This window comes from Cucurbita maxima, unplaced genomic scaffold, assembly GCF_002738345.1.
Source record: "Cucurbita maxima cultivar Rimu unplaced genomic scaffold, Cmax_1.0 Cma_Scf00001, whole genome shotgun sequence".
Lineage (NCBI taxonomy): Eukaryota > Viridiplantae > Streptophyta > Magnoliopsida > Cucurbitales > Cucurbitaceae > Cucurbita > Cucurbita maxima.
In genome coordinates, this window is record NW_019272017.1 from 7,857,276 (window position 1) to 7,874,182 (window position 16,907).

Genomic DNA, 16,907 nt, shown 5'->3' on the forward strand with positions numbered 1-16,907 from the left:
TTTTTTTTTTTTTTTTTTTTTTTTTTTTTTTTTTTTTTTTTTTTTTTTTTTTTTTTTTTTTTTTTTTGAGGGGAAAGGGAAATTAGGCTTCTTCCTAGCTTGGTCTCTTTCTCTTGGTCCCACAAGTTTTAACCTTTATATTCCCCCACCCTTTCAAAACCTTCATGAAAGCCAGCCATGTTGGCCGGTAAGTCAGCCATTTCCGGTGACAGTCCATAAACCTCCGGCGAAGCTCACCACTATACTCTTTCAAGTGGAGAAAGAGCATAGGATATTTTAGAATGTGCTGTCGAGAATCAGTACGAAGCACATCCTTTTTCCATCCCATAAATAATGGCCTTACCCTCTTCCATTCACCACTCACAACAACCTCTTCTTCTTCCTCCTCCTCCTTTTACCTCTCTCAGACTCTGCTACTGACAGAGTACACCAAAATGGTCAAATTCTCCAAGCAGTTCGAGGGACAGCTGATCCCTGAATGGAAACATGCTTATGTCGATTATCGACAACTAAAGAAGGACCTTAAGAAACTATATCTTCTTAACACTGATACCAATCCCGCCGCCGGTACGGCGCCAAGTACCCTCTTGTCTTCCATAAAAAAGCTCTCTTTTTTTGGTCACCAACGCAGAGATCATGGACCTATTCATGTACCCTCTTACGATTTCTTCTTTTTTCCCATACTGAATGCTTTCTTGTGTGATAATATATCATAAAGTTGGAATCTTTTGTTAACAGGTTCATAAGAAACTTGCTTCCTCTGCCAGCAAGGGAGACATGTATGAAACAGAGCTGCTCGACCAATTTGCCGACACAGCTGCAGCTAAGAATTTCTTCTCATGTCTGGATTTCCAGCTTAATAAAGTGAATCAATTCTTCAAGACAAAGGAGGCGGAGTTCATGGAGAGAGGAGATAGCTTGAAGAAACAGCTGGAGATTCTCATTGAACTGAAAACGGCGATCCAGCGCCGGCGACAGACCGGCGATATTGCAGCTGATTCTAGGGAGGATGGTTCCATCTCCTACACGATTTCTTGTGGTAAATCATCAGCTGAGCTGCCAACTTGTCGGAATCTGCTGTAGTTGTGTGTTTTATGTTTTGTTTTGATATGCAGAGGACAAAACAGAGCAAGAACAGTCCCAAGAGAACAACATTAACGACGAATTGGAGAAGACAGAGTTGGCATTTTCAGACTCGCCAAGATCCGAAGAAATGGGAAATTCGACAAGAACTAAAATCTTGGATCGTAAATGGAGATCCTTTTCCGGTCGGGTGATCAGTTTTCAAGGGAAGAACATAAAAATGAACATTCCTCTGACAAACCCATCTCGGACTTTCTCGGCTATAAGCCATTTATTCAGGGAAGATTTGGCGAACTCAAAGAAATGCAATGAAGGAACAAAACTTCACATTAACAAGACCAGGTTGCACCATGCAGAGAAGATGATCAAAGGAGCTTTTGTTGAGCTGTATAAGGGGCTGGGGTTTCTCAAAACTTACAGGCAATTGAATTTGCTTGCCTTTATAAAGATTTTGAAGAAGTTTGATAAAGTAAGTAAAAATGGGTACTCATAATTCATTTGTTCCATCATTGCCTCTGAAATCTTGCTTGTAATCATAAAAGATCCTGCTTTTTTGCAGGTCACTGGAAAACAAGTTCTTCCCATTTATCTGAAAGTTGTGGAAAGTTCTTATTTCAACAGCTCCGACAAGGTAAATTTGTTATCATTATTCGAAAAACCGATTCAAATAGAGCATCAAAGTTATTAAAACGCGTCGACTAGGGAAAGGTTTCACACCCTTATAAAGAATATTTCGTTCTCCTCTCCAACCGACGTGGGATCTCACAATCCACCCCTTTGGGGCCCAGCATCTTTGTTGGCACTCGTTCGCTTCTCCAATCAATGTAGGACCCCCAATTCACCCTTTTCGAGGCCCAGCGTTCTTACTAGCACACCGCTTCATATCCACCCTCCTTCCAGACTTAGCCTTCTTGTTGGCACATCGTGCTTAGTGTCTGGCTCTAAATACCATTTGTAATAGCCGATGCTATCGCTAGTAGATATTGTCCTTTTTGGACTTTCCTTTTCGAGCTTCCTCTCAAGGTTTTTAAAGCACATCTGATTGGGAGAGATTTAAAGAATGTTTCGTTCTCCTCCCCAACCGATCATGTCTAGATTTAGATCATTAGCAGCTGAAATCTTCCCATGAAAAAGCTCTCAGACAATGTGAAGTGGCTATTGGTCTCATAGTTTGTCATGTCTGTCCTGTGGCCTCAAATTCATATGAATACTTAAATTATTTTAGAACCTGAAAAAGAAAGTTGGAGTAAAGTCTTGGAAATGACAGGCTACAAAGCTAGCAGATGAGGTAGAGGAGCTGTTCATCAAAAACTTTGCTGAGGATGACAAAAGAAAGGCCATGAAATACCTTAAACCAAAGCAGCGTAAAGAGTCACACGGCATTACCTTCTTCGTCGGTGAGTTCTTTTAGTGTCTATTCACCAGGCTGTGCCACACCCACACCCACATCACACCACTTGGCTTTGAACTGAAGGCCATTTTCCCTGAACAGGACTGTTCACTGGTTGCTTCATTGCGCTTCTAGCTGGTTATGTTATCATGGCTCATATCATGGGGACGTACAAAAGGCACCCTTTCTCTCTTTACATGGAGACTGTCTATCCAATACTTAGGCAAGTATATTTGTACATCTTTTTCTTAATACTCTTTGCAAGTAATTAACAAAATGAAACATGTTTACAGCATGTTCAGCTTGATGTTCTTGCATTTCTTCCTCTATGGCTGCAACATCTTTGCATGGAGAAAGACTCGGATCAATTACAGCTTCATTTTCGAGCTATCGGCGACGAAGGAACTTAAATATCGAGACGTGTTCTTGATATGTACCACTTCAATGACTGCTGTTATTGGTGTCATGTTTGTTCATTTGACACTGCTTTCAAAAGGCTACTCTTATACTCAAGTTCAAGTCATCCCTGGCCTTCTCTTGCTGGTAATGTCTCAACATGAAGCCATATTTTGGTCTCTAGGCTACTCTTAGATTTTGTAAACATTTTCCTCATGTCACAGATGTTCTTGCTGCTACTCGTGTGCCCCTTCGACGTTTATTATCGATCGAGTCGCTACTGTTTCCTACGTGTGATCAGAAATATAGCGTTTTCACCTCTCTACAAGGTAAATCCTTTCTCCAATGATTCATCCTCCATCATTTTAGCTTCATCAAGGTGAACTTGGAAGCTTATAATGTTCTCATCACTTTCTCAATTACTTTATGCAGGTAGTGATGATGGACTTCTTCATGGCTGATCAGCTATGTAGTCAGGTATGTCTATAAATCAGCATTCTTAGCGAAAAATGTGAGGTCCCACGTTGGTTGGAGAGGTGAACGAAGCATCCATTATAAGGAAGTGGAACCTCTCCCTAGTAGACACGTTTTAAAACTGTTAGGCTGACGGCCATACGTAACGAGCTGAAACAAACAATATCTACTAGTGGTGGGCTTGAGCTGTTACAATTAGTATCAAAGCTGGACACCGAACGGTATGCTAGCAAGGACGCTGGGTCCCAAGAGGGTGGATTGTGAGGTCTCACACCAGTTAGGGGAGGAGAACGGAACATTCCTTATAAGGGTGTGGAAACCTCTCCCTAGTAGACGCGTTTTAAAACCATGAGGCTGATAGCGATACGTAACGGGCCGAAACGGACAATATCTGCTAGCGGTAGTGGTGGGCATGGACTGTTCCAAATAGTATTAGAGCCAGACGCAGGGCGGTGTGCCAGCGAGGACGTTGGGCTCCAAAGGGAGTGGATTGTGAGGTCTCACATCGATTGGAGAGTGGAACGAAACATTCCTTTAAGGAAGTGGAAACCTTTCCCTAGTAGACGCATTTTAAAACCGTGAGGCTGAAGGTGATACGTAAGGGTCTGTAGCGGACAATATCTGCTAGTGGTGAGTTTAAGCTGTTACAGAAAACAACTTTCCTCATAACGGTTTGTGGTTTAGGTCCCGTTGCTGCGAAACCTCCAGTACATGGCCTGTTACTACATAACAGGAAGCTACAAAACACAGAATTACAACTACTGTATGAACGGCAAGCATTACCGAGATCTCGCTTATGCCGTTTCGTTTCTACCTTACTACTGGAGAGCAATGCAGGTATAGGATTGATATCATTTGCACTATACTTTCATCAACAAAGCCTAACAAGCCTTCTAATTTTTGTGTTTTCAGTGTGCAAGGCGCTGGTTTGATGAGGGACAAACAAGCCACCTTGTCAATCTAGGAAAGTATGTGTCTGCAATGTTGGCTGCTGGGGCCAAAGTGGCATATGAGAAAGACAAGGCCAAAGGAGTTGGATGGCTATGTCTTGTGGTGGTCATGTCAAGTGGAGCAACAGTTTACCAATTGTATTGGGACTTTGTAAAGGACTGGGGATTGCTTCAAGTGAACTCCAAAAATCCATGGCTTAGGAATGATCTAATGCTTAAACGAAAGACCATTTACTACTTCTCTATGGTATAATCACGAGTCCCGACAACGCTCCGTTTTTTGGTTTCGATAACTTTCGTAGCAGAGAAATCTATCAGTCCCCAATGGAAAAAGATTTAGCACTCAAAATGATTCTTGAAATTTCCTCTTAATTGGCTCATATTTTAGTAAGGAAAAAGCAATATTCTTAATCTCCTCCTGATAAGATGGAAATAGAATCTAATACTTTGGTATGTTGGCAGGGCTTGAACTTCATGCTTAGGCTTGCATGGTTGCAAACTGTTCTTCATTCAACTTTTGGACATGTTGATTCAAGAGTTACTGGACTGTTCTTAGCAGCTCTTGAAGTCATTAGAAGAGGGCTGTGGAACTTTTTCAGGTAAAAGTTACGAACTTTTCGGTTTATCGAACTGTTCGAGTCGTTCTTCTTTTTGGTCACTGTAATAAGCATCTGTCCCAATGGCCCAGGTTGGAGAATGAGCATCTTAATAATGCTGGAAAATTTAGAGCAGTTAATCCAGTGCCACTTCCATTTGATGAAGTTGATGAGGTAGAGTGATGCCTATCAGCAGCAGTCACGAACGGGATTCGAATCGACACGGACCGATGATTTCGTGGAACGTGTTTTTCGAGAGGAATCTTATTGTCCCCTTTCACAATCAGCAAGGAAGCAACTTGATTCTTGTTGTGGTTCAGTGAAATTTGGGACAGTTCAGTTCATACACTTGTATACCATTTTTTCTGATTTGATCAATGAAATGAAAATCATTCAAAATTGCATAGTTTTATTCTTCAATCAATAAATTCTTGTAGATGCTGCTTAAGCTCACCGCTAATTGATATTGTCTTCTTTAAACTTTTTCTTTCTAACTTTCCCTTCAAATTTTAAAACGTGTATGTTAGAAAGGTTTCCACGCTCTCATAAGAAATGTTTTGTTTCATTCTCCAATTAATGTGGGATCTCAAATCCACTCCCCTTAGGCTCAGCATCCTGCTCGCATACCGTTCGGTATTTGACTTTGATACCATTTGTAATAGTTCAAGCCTACTGTTAGCCGATGTTAGCAGATATTATCCTCTCGAGACCATTTACTTTATATGTCAATTAACATGTATAGCTTTAATTTGTTTTAAAAAAGGGGTTATTTTATCACAAATTTTTAGGTGATCCATACAAAAACTCTATATGTCAACGGATTAACAGTTGGAATTACCGTTGGTGTACCAATATTCTTCAATCAGCAGGATGAAGTGTCGTTTTTGGTAGTTGGAGAAATACGACATGTCGGCTTTCTAGAGTATGTAGAAAGCACCTGGAGGGGAGCGAACTGTATAAGCGACCACCGAATCCATGGCAGCGGCAAAGACACTGTGTTTTTCGTCTCCCGCGCTTCTTCAGCAATCCTTTAACCCTTCCCAGACTCGGCCGCATCCATCTATCAAGGCATTCAGACCTATCGTCTCTTCGAAAGCAAACCCTAGCAATGGCTTCTTCATTAGGTAAATAATCATTAGCTTCCGTCGTTCGGATTCTCGTCCTCACTGTGCTTTCTTTATTATTCCTTTCATCTATTTCCACTAGAAGCTTGAGCATTTCTTTTCCAGTAGTAGAAGCTTTCGTACAGCACCGGTTACTCGGGAAAACCGAAATAAGGTGCTTACGGTTTCAAGATTGGTGGATGGTGATTCTGGCGATGACGATGAATCTGCACAGAGAAATTCGGATACGGTACGAATAGCTAGCGGAAATCAATTCCATAATGAATCTCTTCATGTTCCAGTATTCTGTGTTTTGTTTGAATCAGTTAAAGCTTCATGTTGAATTGAGCTAGAGATTCTTGAACTTATGGATTGTGTTTATCTTTCTTCGATTTGCAGGGGGCAGCCATTGATATAAAGCTTCCAAGAAGAAGTTTGCTGGTGACGTTTACCTGTAACCAATGTGGTGATAGAACGAAGAGGCTCATCAATCGATTAGCTTACGAACGGGGGCTTGTTTTTGTTCAGGTACGCGCTGGTGCTTTTGTTTGCAAGTTGTATTCCAAAACAACAAAAGGAGGAGTATGTAGAGTGAAGCAGCATCTTTCTGGCGGTTATAGAAATATAACTACTTGCAAAAAAATGTTCATATCATATAAAAGAACTGAAGGATGAAAGAAATTTTGTACAAAAAATGGAAGATGTTGGTCTCACTTTTGATGAGGACGGTGATGATTTGTAGGTAAATTATCTAAGGAAGAGGTGTCATCTAGTCGAAGCCATCTTAAGCATCCATGTCTAAGTATTTTAAGATGGTTTTATGATGCTGGAATTCCCTTGAATGCTTGCAATTATGATAGTTTTTAGGACAGTATGGCGTTGGAATGAAACTGGCTGACTTACTATGAATTGAAAGTGTCAATCGTTTCTTGAATTTCTATGGGAGCTTTTGACTTCTGGATGCTTGCGATAGTGCTTATGATTGATTCATGGTAGCAAATGTTGTTACAGGGTTTCTTAATTTGGGTGGTCCGATGCTTACCAATTGATATTCTGTACAGTGTGCAGGGTGTCTAAAGTATCACAAACTGGTTGATAATCTTGGTCTTATTGTAGAGTATGACTTCCGAGATGACGACGTGGATGTGAACTCAAATTCAGATCAAGTTTGAAGTGTTTAAATGGTGTCATTTCCATGTTTGAATCGTTGTTGAAATATCATTTACATTGCTGGTGCACCTTTTTTTTCTTCTTATCCCTCTTGGTTATTAGCAATCCCATTGATTCCTCCTGGGACTGATATGGCAGGCAAAATGGATTGTTGGCTGTAGCATTTGATCGATAATGAAAGGTTGTAGGCATCAAAGAATTGTTAATATTTATTTTCAATCTTGCACAATGTATAAGACACCAATTATCTTTGATAGTTCATTCTCCGACTCTTACGATCGTTAGACCTCCAAAAAAGAGAATAATTGAACTGATCATCTCTTTGAATCAATAGAACAATATGTGGAAGACGCGATGCATCTTAGTGATAAATTTTGATTAGAAGTTCATTTGTACTCTCACTTGCATCAGACTGGCTCGTACGATGAGTGATCCTTTCTCTCTCGGTTTGCCTATTTTTTGAAGCTCCCAGAAGTTTTGTTTAAATGATGAACTTCATCTTGAAGTTTTTTCTTGAGCTGTTACAAATGGTATTAAAGTCACTAGACAGTGTGCCAATAAGGATCTCAATTGTGAGATCTCATATAGGTTAGAGAGGGAAACGATACATTTATAAGAGTGTGGAAACTTCTTTCATACAAAATGCGTTTTAAAACTTTGAGCAAAAACTCGAAATGAAAAAGCCTAAAAAAAATAATATTTATTAGCTGTGAACTTGGACGGAATTTTGTTAAGTTTTCAGCAACGAACGTGAAAGAGATTGGGTGGAGGTGTTCACTGATCGCGTAGCTGAAGCTCATGGTAGAACACAACCATCTGGGGCCGTCAGGTAGATGCCGCAGCTTTGAATCGGTGGGGTGTCTCGCCGATTCTGGAAACAGAGATCAGAATCAGAAGGCATTGATAAAGGATAACCCCGACCAGATTTCTAGGCTCCAAAATTCAAATGTATTCGGCCCGACCCAAATATTATTTTCATAAATGGGCTCATATCAACCGGCCCATCTTTAAAATGGTACATTTAGAATTGGGCTTTTACTAACACCGCTCGGCCCAAATGAAACGCTAAGAAATGTCGGTGGCTTGATTGAAGATAAGAGGATGTGGAAGGAAATTATGTGATAATTGTTCATTTTTGGGAACATTTCCGTAAAATTTAAATAAAATTTGTTATAAATTACTCGCATTTATCAAAATTTGGAGCTTTAATAGGTACCATTTAGTTTGTTTGTTTCAATAAATCTTTAAATTTCTAAAAGCAGAATTGAAGTAATAAAATATATAAATAAATAAATAAATGTAGAAAAGGAAAATAGGAAAAAAAAAGGAATGATCATTCGGCCGACATTTTCGACTTGGGATTTCTTTTTTTCTTTTTTCCACTGAAAAATCATTTAAATTACAATAATACCCTTACCACATCCGAGGCATGAGCACCACAAGATCGAACCCGACCCATCATCCCCGTTATTAATTCACCAACTTTCATACTTGGCCCAATCATCGTCTTCCACGTCATCCCTGCGTTTTGTTTTTTTTTTGGTTTCTTCTCCTCATGGGACACCTATAATGGGTTAAGCCATCCTCGTCTCTTATTAGTTTGATGCAACACTTAAAATATATGGTTCAAACGCATTTGATATTATAAATATTTTATATTAATACTTTTAAGTATTGGGTACGAAAACGACTTTGGTCCTATATTATTTATATTTAATTAAAAAATCTTCTAACCCGTTCGTGAAAAGTCAACACAACCAAGACAAACAAATAAAGAGATACTCAAATATTTAAATATTTAAAAACCAAAAGAGGTTAATCCAATAATTCATCTCTCCATTTATTATTATGATTAAATTTTATGAGATACGTGAAGTTTTGGTAAACACCCACGTGTAGGCAGATTGTTTGTTTAATTAAATTTTAATTACCAATCCAACCATATCATTTATTATTTATATTTTTTTTCTACTTTTAGGCTTAGTTCATATAAATTTTATTATTCTAACCATTTATTTATGATTAACTAATAATGAATCTCAAAATAAAATTACTTTACATGAAACTTTTTAATATAATGATATAAATAAAAGAATTGCTAACTAAAAAATTAGTACTAGAAAAATATTAATTAATTTAATAAAAAATATTTGACTTCAACCCATTAAATAATTAAACAAAGATTACATATAATAAATTAATAAAAAATAATACTTAAGTAAAGAAAGTTCATAATTTCACACACGGTACTATGTTGATCGGCTAACCAATCACTTATTTTATTAATTAATTAATTTTATTTATTTTAAGGTAGATTCGACATAATAAAATACAAATAAAAATGTCCCTCACATTCTATTTTCTCTGTATATGGATATATATAAGCTGCCTTTAGTTTTGTTATTTTCTTACCTGACTTTTTTTTTTATTTAATTCTTTAAATAATAAAATAAAAATTGAGTCTTATATATTATATTAATTTTTTATTTCCACTATCTCCTGAGTTGACGCCGTCATCATTCTGTCTCTGTTCCTTCATTTGTCTTCTTTTTCTTTTTGTCCGCGACAATCTTCTCTGTCAACTTCTATTATTTTTGTGGATTTTTTAAAAAATCTGTATATAAATATTAGTTTTAAATATATGTTTCATTTTCTTTTATTACTTTTGAAACAAAAATTAAGATAATCAATGTATTTATTTTTATAAAAAAAGTAAAAAAAAAAAAAAAAAAAAACTTGATTAAATGATTATAATAATAATATAAAATTTTATTAATTTTACACCCTTCTCTTTTAAATTAAAAAGTAAAATATTTTAATTTTTAATTGTAAAATCTGATACACGATAGTTTATGAAATAAACACGTTCAATAATTAATAATAATTAATATTAATTATTCTGCTTGAGAATATTGAAAATTGATACTTTAAAGAGAATAATATAAATTTAGAGAAAAAAAAAAAGTATAGTTCTAAAAAGTTCTCTATAAAATGTTACTTTTACTCCATATTTTGTCAACGAATAATTATATTGCTTGCAATTATTATAATATAATATGAATTATTAAATATGATAAAAGGGATTATCACACATCTATAAACAATAATTTATTTTTAGTTTATTTAAAAAAAAATTTAAACTTTTTTACTTTTCAAAATCATTTATAAAGTGGTAGCTAAATTTGGTAATAAATTAATATTTGATAACTACTTTTATAGGTATTTTTTTAATTTGTTTTTTTTAATTCTTACCTAAATCATAAAATAGTTAAAAAGAAACTGCTTTATTTTTTTTTTTCTATTTTAATTTAACTTGAAAAAAATGTTTTTTTTTATAATTAATATACTGTTTCGAATTCATTTTATTTGTTAAAATCATAACAATCAAAAATTAAAATTTTATAAAACATTATATTATTGTAAAACAATAATTATACAAAATTAAAACATAAAATAAGAAGTTAGAACACAATTATTTTTATGATTTATAAACATATTATAAATAAAATTTATTTATAAAAAATTTGTTAAAAAATAGTTGATAAGAGTGGTAGCTGGGTGAGATTGGTTTGACTTTGACCACATCCGACACGTTTGGCATCTTCCCTGTCTGTGTGTTTTCCCCTAATTCATAGTTAATTAATCCCAAGAACAAAACGCATCACTCAAATTCTTCATTACGCCTCACAATTTTAGTTTCAATTTTCAGAATTCATCTTTTTAATTCCTCGAAGCTCCCTTTTGTGGTGTTCGAATCGGGTGTTTGCTGTAAAAATCCCCCTTTTATTTGCTTCAAGAGGAGGGAAAGGTGCCATGATTAACCTCTTAATGAAGCTATTACAAACAATTTGAATGTTGAAGAAAAAATTGAAAGAAATTGCTAAATGGGTTCTTCTTTTGTCTGTTTGTTCTATGTTAATCAATGGAGAAAGGGAAGGTGATGCAGAACAGAAGACTCTTACAGAGCAGAGAAACAGCCGCCATTGGTGGGTGAGCTTCTGAGTTCTTTAATATCAAACATTCTCTTCTGCCAAATGGCGTTGACATTCTCTGTCTTTTGTGTTTTCAAGGAACCATCGGGCTTGCAGAGAAGACAATTTAGTTTATGGTTTCTGCCATTTCATGACAAAGTTTAAGGTTTCTGTTTCTGGGTTTTCCTCGACGAGGTCGGAGATTACGATATAACCCACCTTTACATGTCTTTCCATGTTTTTTTCCCTCTTTTTCTGATCCTTTCAAATGCGTTTTGGTTCAAATTTGCAAAAGAACTTCCAAAAGATTCATATCATTTCATTGTTGTTATGGATTCGATTTAGGTACTCAACCTTATGAGCTTTCGAATTGAAAATGTTCTTTAGTTTTGGCATTGAATTTCTGCTTGTGGGATACTAAAAAATGAGCAGCGGCAGAAGGAGAAAGCTGCATTTTAGCAAGATCTACTCGTTTGCTTGCGGGAAAGCTTCTTTAAAGGATGATCATTCACAACTTGGGGGACCTGGGTTCTCTCGTGTTGTTTTCTGTAATGAACCAAAGTGTTTTGAGGCAGAAATTCGTAGCTACATAGACAATTATGTTAGTACCACCAAGTATACTTTAGCTACTTTCCTTCCTAAGTCATTGTTTGAGCAATTCAGGAGAGTGGCCAATTTCTACTTTTTAGTCACTGGGATCCTTGCTTTTACTCCCCTTGCTCCTTACACCGCTGTCAGCGCCATCGTCCCTCTTATTCTCGTCATCTTGGCGACGATGATCAAAGAAGGGATCGAGGATTGGAGGCGCAAAAAACAGGTATTTATCATGTTCAAGTTTCTGCAACTCAAGTGAAAGATCAATGATGTTGCTTAATATTATTAACTGTGGACCTTTTCAGGATCTTGAGGTAAACAATAGAAAGGTAAAAGTGCACCATGGAGATGGAGTTTTTGGTTATACAGAGTGGAAGAATCTGATGGTTGGTGATATTGTGAAAGTAGAGAAGGACGGATTCTTTCCAGCTGATATTATCTTGCTTTCATCAAGTTATGAGGATGCAATCTGCTACGTCGAGACAATGAATCTCGACGGCGAGACAAATTTGAAACTAAAACAAGCGTTGGAGGTAACGTCGCATATGAACGAAGATTTTATCTTCAATAGCTTTAAGGCTATCCTAAAATGTGAGGACCCAAATGCAAATTTATACAGTTTTGTTGGTAGTTTAGAGCTGGAAGAACAACAATATCCTCTGTCTCCTCAACAGCTACTCCTTCGAGGCTCTAAGCTTCGGAATACGGATTATATATATGGGGTTGTTGTCTTTACGGGTCGTGACACGAAGGTTATTCAGAATTCTACTGATCCACCTTCAAAGAGAAGCAAAGTTGAGAAGAAAATGGATAAGATTATATATTTTTTGTTCTGTCTTCTGTTTTTGCTTGCTCTTGTAGGATCTATAGTTTTTGGCGTTGTGACTGAGGATGATTTGGAGAATGGGAGAATGAAACGATGGTATCTGAGGCCTGATGATGCTAGAGTTTTCTATGATCCAAAAAGGTCTCAAATGGCTGCAATTTTCCATTTTCTTACTGCACTGATGTTATATAACTACTTCATTCCAATATCACTGTATGTATCAATAGAAATTGTGAAAGTTCTTCAGAGCATGTTCATCAATCAAGATATTAATATGTATTATGAAGAAGCGAATAAACCCGCTCGTGCTCGCACCTCGAATTTGAATGAAGAACTCGGTCAAGTCGATACGATACTCACTGACAAGACGGGAACTTTGACATGTAATTCAATGGAGTTCATCAAGTGTTCTGTGGCAGGGAGGGCTTATGGTCAGGCAAATGGGGGGAAGCACCATGAGGATGTTAAGAATAAAGCTTCACATATCAAAGGTTTTAACTTTAAGGATGATAGGATTATGAATGGGAATTGGGTTAATGAGCCTCATGCCAATGTCATCGAAACTTTTCTCCGTGTTCTTGCGACTTGTCATACGGTGATACCCGAAATCAATGAGGACAATGGAGAGGTTTCTTACGAGGCCGAATCTCCAGACGAAGCAGCATTCGTGATTGCTGCTAGAGAACTCGGATTCGAGTTCTACAAAAGAACACAGACAAGTATATCACTGCATGAGTTTGATCCTTCATTAGGCAAGAAAGTTGATAGGTGACTGTTTGCTGTTAATACCCTTTCTTTTGATTTGATAGCATATCCATGAGCTTCATGTAGATGACTGTGTTTTGTTTTTGCAGGACATATAAACTGCTGCATGTTTTGGAGTTCAACAGCTCAAGAAAGCGGATGTCTGTCATAGTAAGAAATGAAGAGGCCAAGACATTGTTATTCTGTAAAGGTGCAGACAGGTCTGTGGTTTAAATAAAGAGTCATGCTTCTGGTTTGGTTAAAGATCAGAATCCCCATAACTTCATTACTCTTGCAGTGTTATGTTTGAAAGGCTTGGAAAGAATGGGAGGGTGTTTGAGGAGGAGACCAAGGAACATGTCAGTGAGTATGCTGATGCAGGATTGAGGACTTTGATACTCGCCTATCGCGAGCTCGACGACGAAGAATACAGAGAGTTTGATAGCAAGTTCACTATGGCGAAAAACTCGGTTAGTGCAGACCGAGAGTCGTTGATTAATCAAGTGACCGATAAAATCGAAAGAAATCTGATTCTTCTTGGTGCCACTGCTGTTGAAGACAAGCTTCAAAATGGGGTGAGTTGAGAAGTGTTATGAGTTCATAATGGGGAACTACTGCTATTGAAGGACTTGGAACTGATGGTTCTTCATGTTTTTGGTTTTAGGTTCCTGAGTGCATTGATAGGCTTGCTCAAGCTGGAATAAAGATTTGGGTATTGACTGGGGACAAAATGGAGACTGCTATCAATATTGGGTACGGATGGATACTTGTTTTCCTGAGCTGAAATGTTCATTTGTGTCCTAGTTGTATCATATCTGGATTTATACTAACTCTTGAGCTTAAAATTGCAGTTTTGCATGTAGATTACTGAGACAAGATATGAAGCAGATTGTAATTACTCTCGAGACGTCGGAAATTCAGGCGTTGGAGAAAACGGGGGATAAGGCTTCTGTCATCAAGGTGAATATATACTCATTCCTCGTTAAGTGTACAATAGAAAGGAAAGTGTGAGATCTTACATTGGTTGGAGAGGAGAACGAAACATTTCTTATAAGGGTGTGGAAACTTCTCCCTAGTAGACGGGTTTTAAAACCGTGAGGCTGACGGCTATACATTACGAGTTAAAGTGGATAATATCTAATAGCGGTGGGCTTGGGTTGTTACAAATGGTATTAGAGCCGGACACCGGGTGGTGTCTCCCGAGTGGGGTGGATTGTGAGATCCTACATTGGTTGAAGAGGGGAATGAAACATTTCTTATAAGGGTATGGAAACCTCTCCCTAGTAGACGCGTTTTAAAACCGTGAGGTTGACGGTGATACGTAACGGGCTAAAAGGGACAATATCTACTAACGGTGGGCTTGGTTGTTACAAATGGTATTAGAGCCAGACACCGGGCGGTGTGCTAGCGAGGACGCTGGCCCCAAGGGGGGTAGATTATGAGATCCCACATTAGTTGGAGAAGGGAATGAAGCATAATTTATAAGGGTGTGGAAGCCTCTCCCTAGTAGATGAGTTTTAAAACCGTGAGGCCGATGGCGACACGCACGGGCCAAAACGGACAATATCTACCATCTTTAAGCATCAATTGACGCTCTTCCTTCCCTGTGGTGGAATCTTTTTGATAATCTTTTAGGCATCAAGGCAAAGCGTCCTCGATCAAATTACTCGAGGGAGAGCTCAGATCTCTTCACCAAGTGGGATATCTGAAGCATTTGCATTAATCATTGATGGAAAATCACTTTCTTATGCTTTAGAGGACAGCATGAAGGCATTGTTTCTCGAGGTAGCAATACATTGTGCTTCTGTTATTTGCTGCCGTTCATCTCCAAAACAGAAGGCACTGGTTGGTTTTCCTACTCTTACTCTTTATTTTGGCTTAAAAATCACATCTAAAAAGATATCGACTCGATTCTCATTCACGGTGGCAGGTAACGAGGTTAGTTAAATGTGGAACACAGAAAACAACTTTAGCTATCGGTGATGGTGCCAACGATGTCGGAATGCTTCAAGAAGCAGACATTGGAGTTGGAATTAGCGGTGTTGAAGGAATGCAGGTGCTGAAGAACGCAGACGACCCATATGTTTTGATGATTCAAATTCTTCAAATATTAACTAGTTCTTTCATATGTCTACCCAGGCCGTTATGTCGAGCGACGTTGCGATAGCGCAGTTCAAATATCTAGAGCACTTGCTTCTTGTTCATGGACATTGGTGCTACAGAAGGATATCATCAATGGTAATGCAGTTTATACATCTGGATTCAGAAAACATCATGTTTCATAAGTTTCTCTCTTTGAGATTGATGAGTTTTGCCTATGGATTTGCAGATTTGCTACTTTTTCTACAAGAACATTACTTTTGGTTTTACAATATTCTTATACGAAGCATTCACATCATTCTCTGGGCAGCCTGCATATAACGATTGGTTTTTATCGCTTTACAATGTTTTCTTCTCGTCACTTCCAGTGGTAGCTTTGGGCGTTTTTGATCAAGATGTCTCTGCAAGACTCTGCCTCCAGGTATGTTCTTGTTGCTGATAAATCTGAGAAAAAATGGTCAAATTTTAGGCTTCATCTCTTTGTTTGATGTGGCAGTTTCCTCTCTTATACCAACAAGGGGTGCAGAATGTTCTATTCAGCTGGGTCCGAATTCTCAGTTGGATGTTTAATGGACTGTGCAGTGCTGTGATCATTTTCTCCCTATGCACTCGAGCGCTCGAGTATCAGGCGTTCAACTCCGACGGGAGAACTGCAGGGCGGGATATACTGGGTGCAACGATGTACTCCTGTGTTGTTTGGGTCGTGAACTTGCAAATGGCGCTTGCTGTTAGTTACTTCACCTTGATACAACATCTTTTCATCTGGGGTTCGGTTTCGATCTGGTACATTTTTCTCCTGATCTATGGGTCCATGACCCCCACGTTTTCAACCAATGGTTACAAGATCTTCATTGAAGTCCTTGCCCCTGGCCCTTCCTACTGGCTTGTGCTTTTATTTGTGGTGATCTCAACACTCATTCCTTACTTCTCCTACTCAGCGATACAGATGAGGTTCCTTCCTATGTATCATCAAATGATTTTATGGATTAGGAATGAAGGTCAGCTGGAAAACCAAGAGTACTGTGATCTTTTGAGGTCAACAGCTCCTGATCAACGAGCATGGGTTCCACCGCACGGTTAGCAGCCAAAAGGTGCCACTTAAAACAGATGAAACCATTGAATATGATGCTGTTTTCTTGCTCTTGGACAAATCTGACATGAACCAACATAGCATGTCCCAAGAAAATACAGAAGAAGCATCACTCCAAGTTCTTGTGTACATTAAAAAAGTGAGGGAATTCATTGTAGGATTAGATAAAGATTAGTTCAAGCAACAAAAATAAAGAACATAATAGCAGATCCTCTGTCAAATATACGACTCGACGTTTATACGATAATCGATTTAACTCTCTAAGCTTCACAACTAATGAGAGTCCTTAGAGTATTAAATAGGTTTCTGAGTGACATATCTATTAAGCATATCATGTCTTAGGCCAACCTTGAAGTTTCAACCTTCGATGAAAGTTGAATATTCAAATGCCCAAAGTCCAGCATGTATGATAGACAGGAC

The 16,907-nt window shown here is 37.8% G+C and overlaps 3 protein-coding genes across 5 annotated transcripts; all 3 read left to right on the forward strand.

Annotated features, from left to right (window-relative positions):
• Window positions 1–123: 123 nt before the first annotated feature.
• Window positions 124–5,293, forward strand: LOC111499985 (phosphate transporter PHO1 homolog 1-like). Its single transcript, XM_023109273.1, is given in 14 exon segments — window positions 124–397; window positions 400–650; window positions 739–1,039; window positions 1,116–1,552; window positions 1,643–1,714; window positions 2,351–2,480; window positions 2,576–2,696; window positions 2,767–3,016; window positions 3,094–3,198; window positions 3,302–3,346; window positions 4,028–4,180; window positions 4,256–4,540; window positions 4,756–4,892; window positions 4,982–5,293. Coding segments are annotated over 14 exon segments (2,442 nt in total). The 5' UTR covers window positions 124–333; the 3' UTR covers window positions 5,073–5,293.
• Window positions 5,294–5,792: 499 nt separating this feature from the next.
• Window positions 5,793–7,546, forward strand: LOC111484608 (DNL-type zinc finger protein). 2 transcript variants are annotated; one of them, XM_023131333.1, is made up of 4 exons: window positions 5,793–6,013; window positions 6,125–6,242; window positions 6,392–6,520; window positions 7,054–7,546. In XM_023131333.1, exons 1-4 carry the CDS (start codon window positions 5,865–5,867, stop codon window positions 7,162–7,164), a joined length of 507 nt encoding a protein of 168 aa, XP_022987101.1. In that variant the 5' UTR covers window positions 5,793–5,864; the 3' UTR covers window positions 7,165–7,546. The 2 variants fall into 2 exon arrangements, with proteins under 2 accessions (XP_022987101.1, XP_022987077.1); XM_023131309.1 differs by having other exon boundaries at window positions 5,799–6,013; window positions 6,119–6,242; window positions 7,054–7,427.
• Window positions 7,547–10,710: 3,164 nt separating this feature from the next.
• LOC111486112 (putative phospholipid-transporting ATPase 9) lies at window positions 10,711–16,786 on the forward strand. 2 transcript variants are annotated; one of them, XM_023133508.1, is made up of 12 exons: window positions 10,711–11,148; window positions 11,233–11,950; window positions 12,033–13,321; window positions 13,408–13,518; window positions 13,596–13,872; window positions 13,962–14,050; window positions 14,149–14,257; window positions 14,933–15,142; window positions 15,228–15,353; window positions 15,437–15,535; window positions 15,627–15,818; window positions 15,894–16,786. In XM_023133508.1, exons 2-12 carry the CDS (start codon window positions 11,558–11,560, stop codon window positions 16,476–16,478), a joined length of 3,480 nt encoding a protein of 1,159 aa, XP_022989276.1. In that variant the 5' UTR covers window positions 10,711–11,148; window positions 11,233–11,557; the 3' UTR covers window positions 16,479–16,786. The 2 variants fall into 2 exon arrangements, with proteins under 2 accessions (XP_022989276.1, XP_022989940.1); XM_023134172.1 differs by having other exon boundaries at window positions 15,708–15,818.
• Window positions 16,787–16,907: the final 121 nt, after the last annotated feature.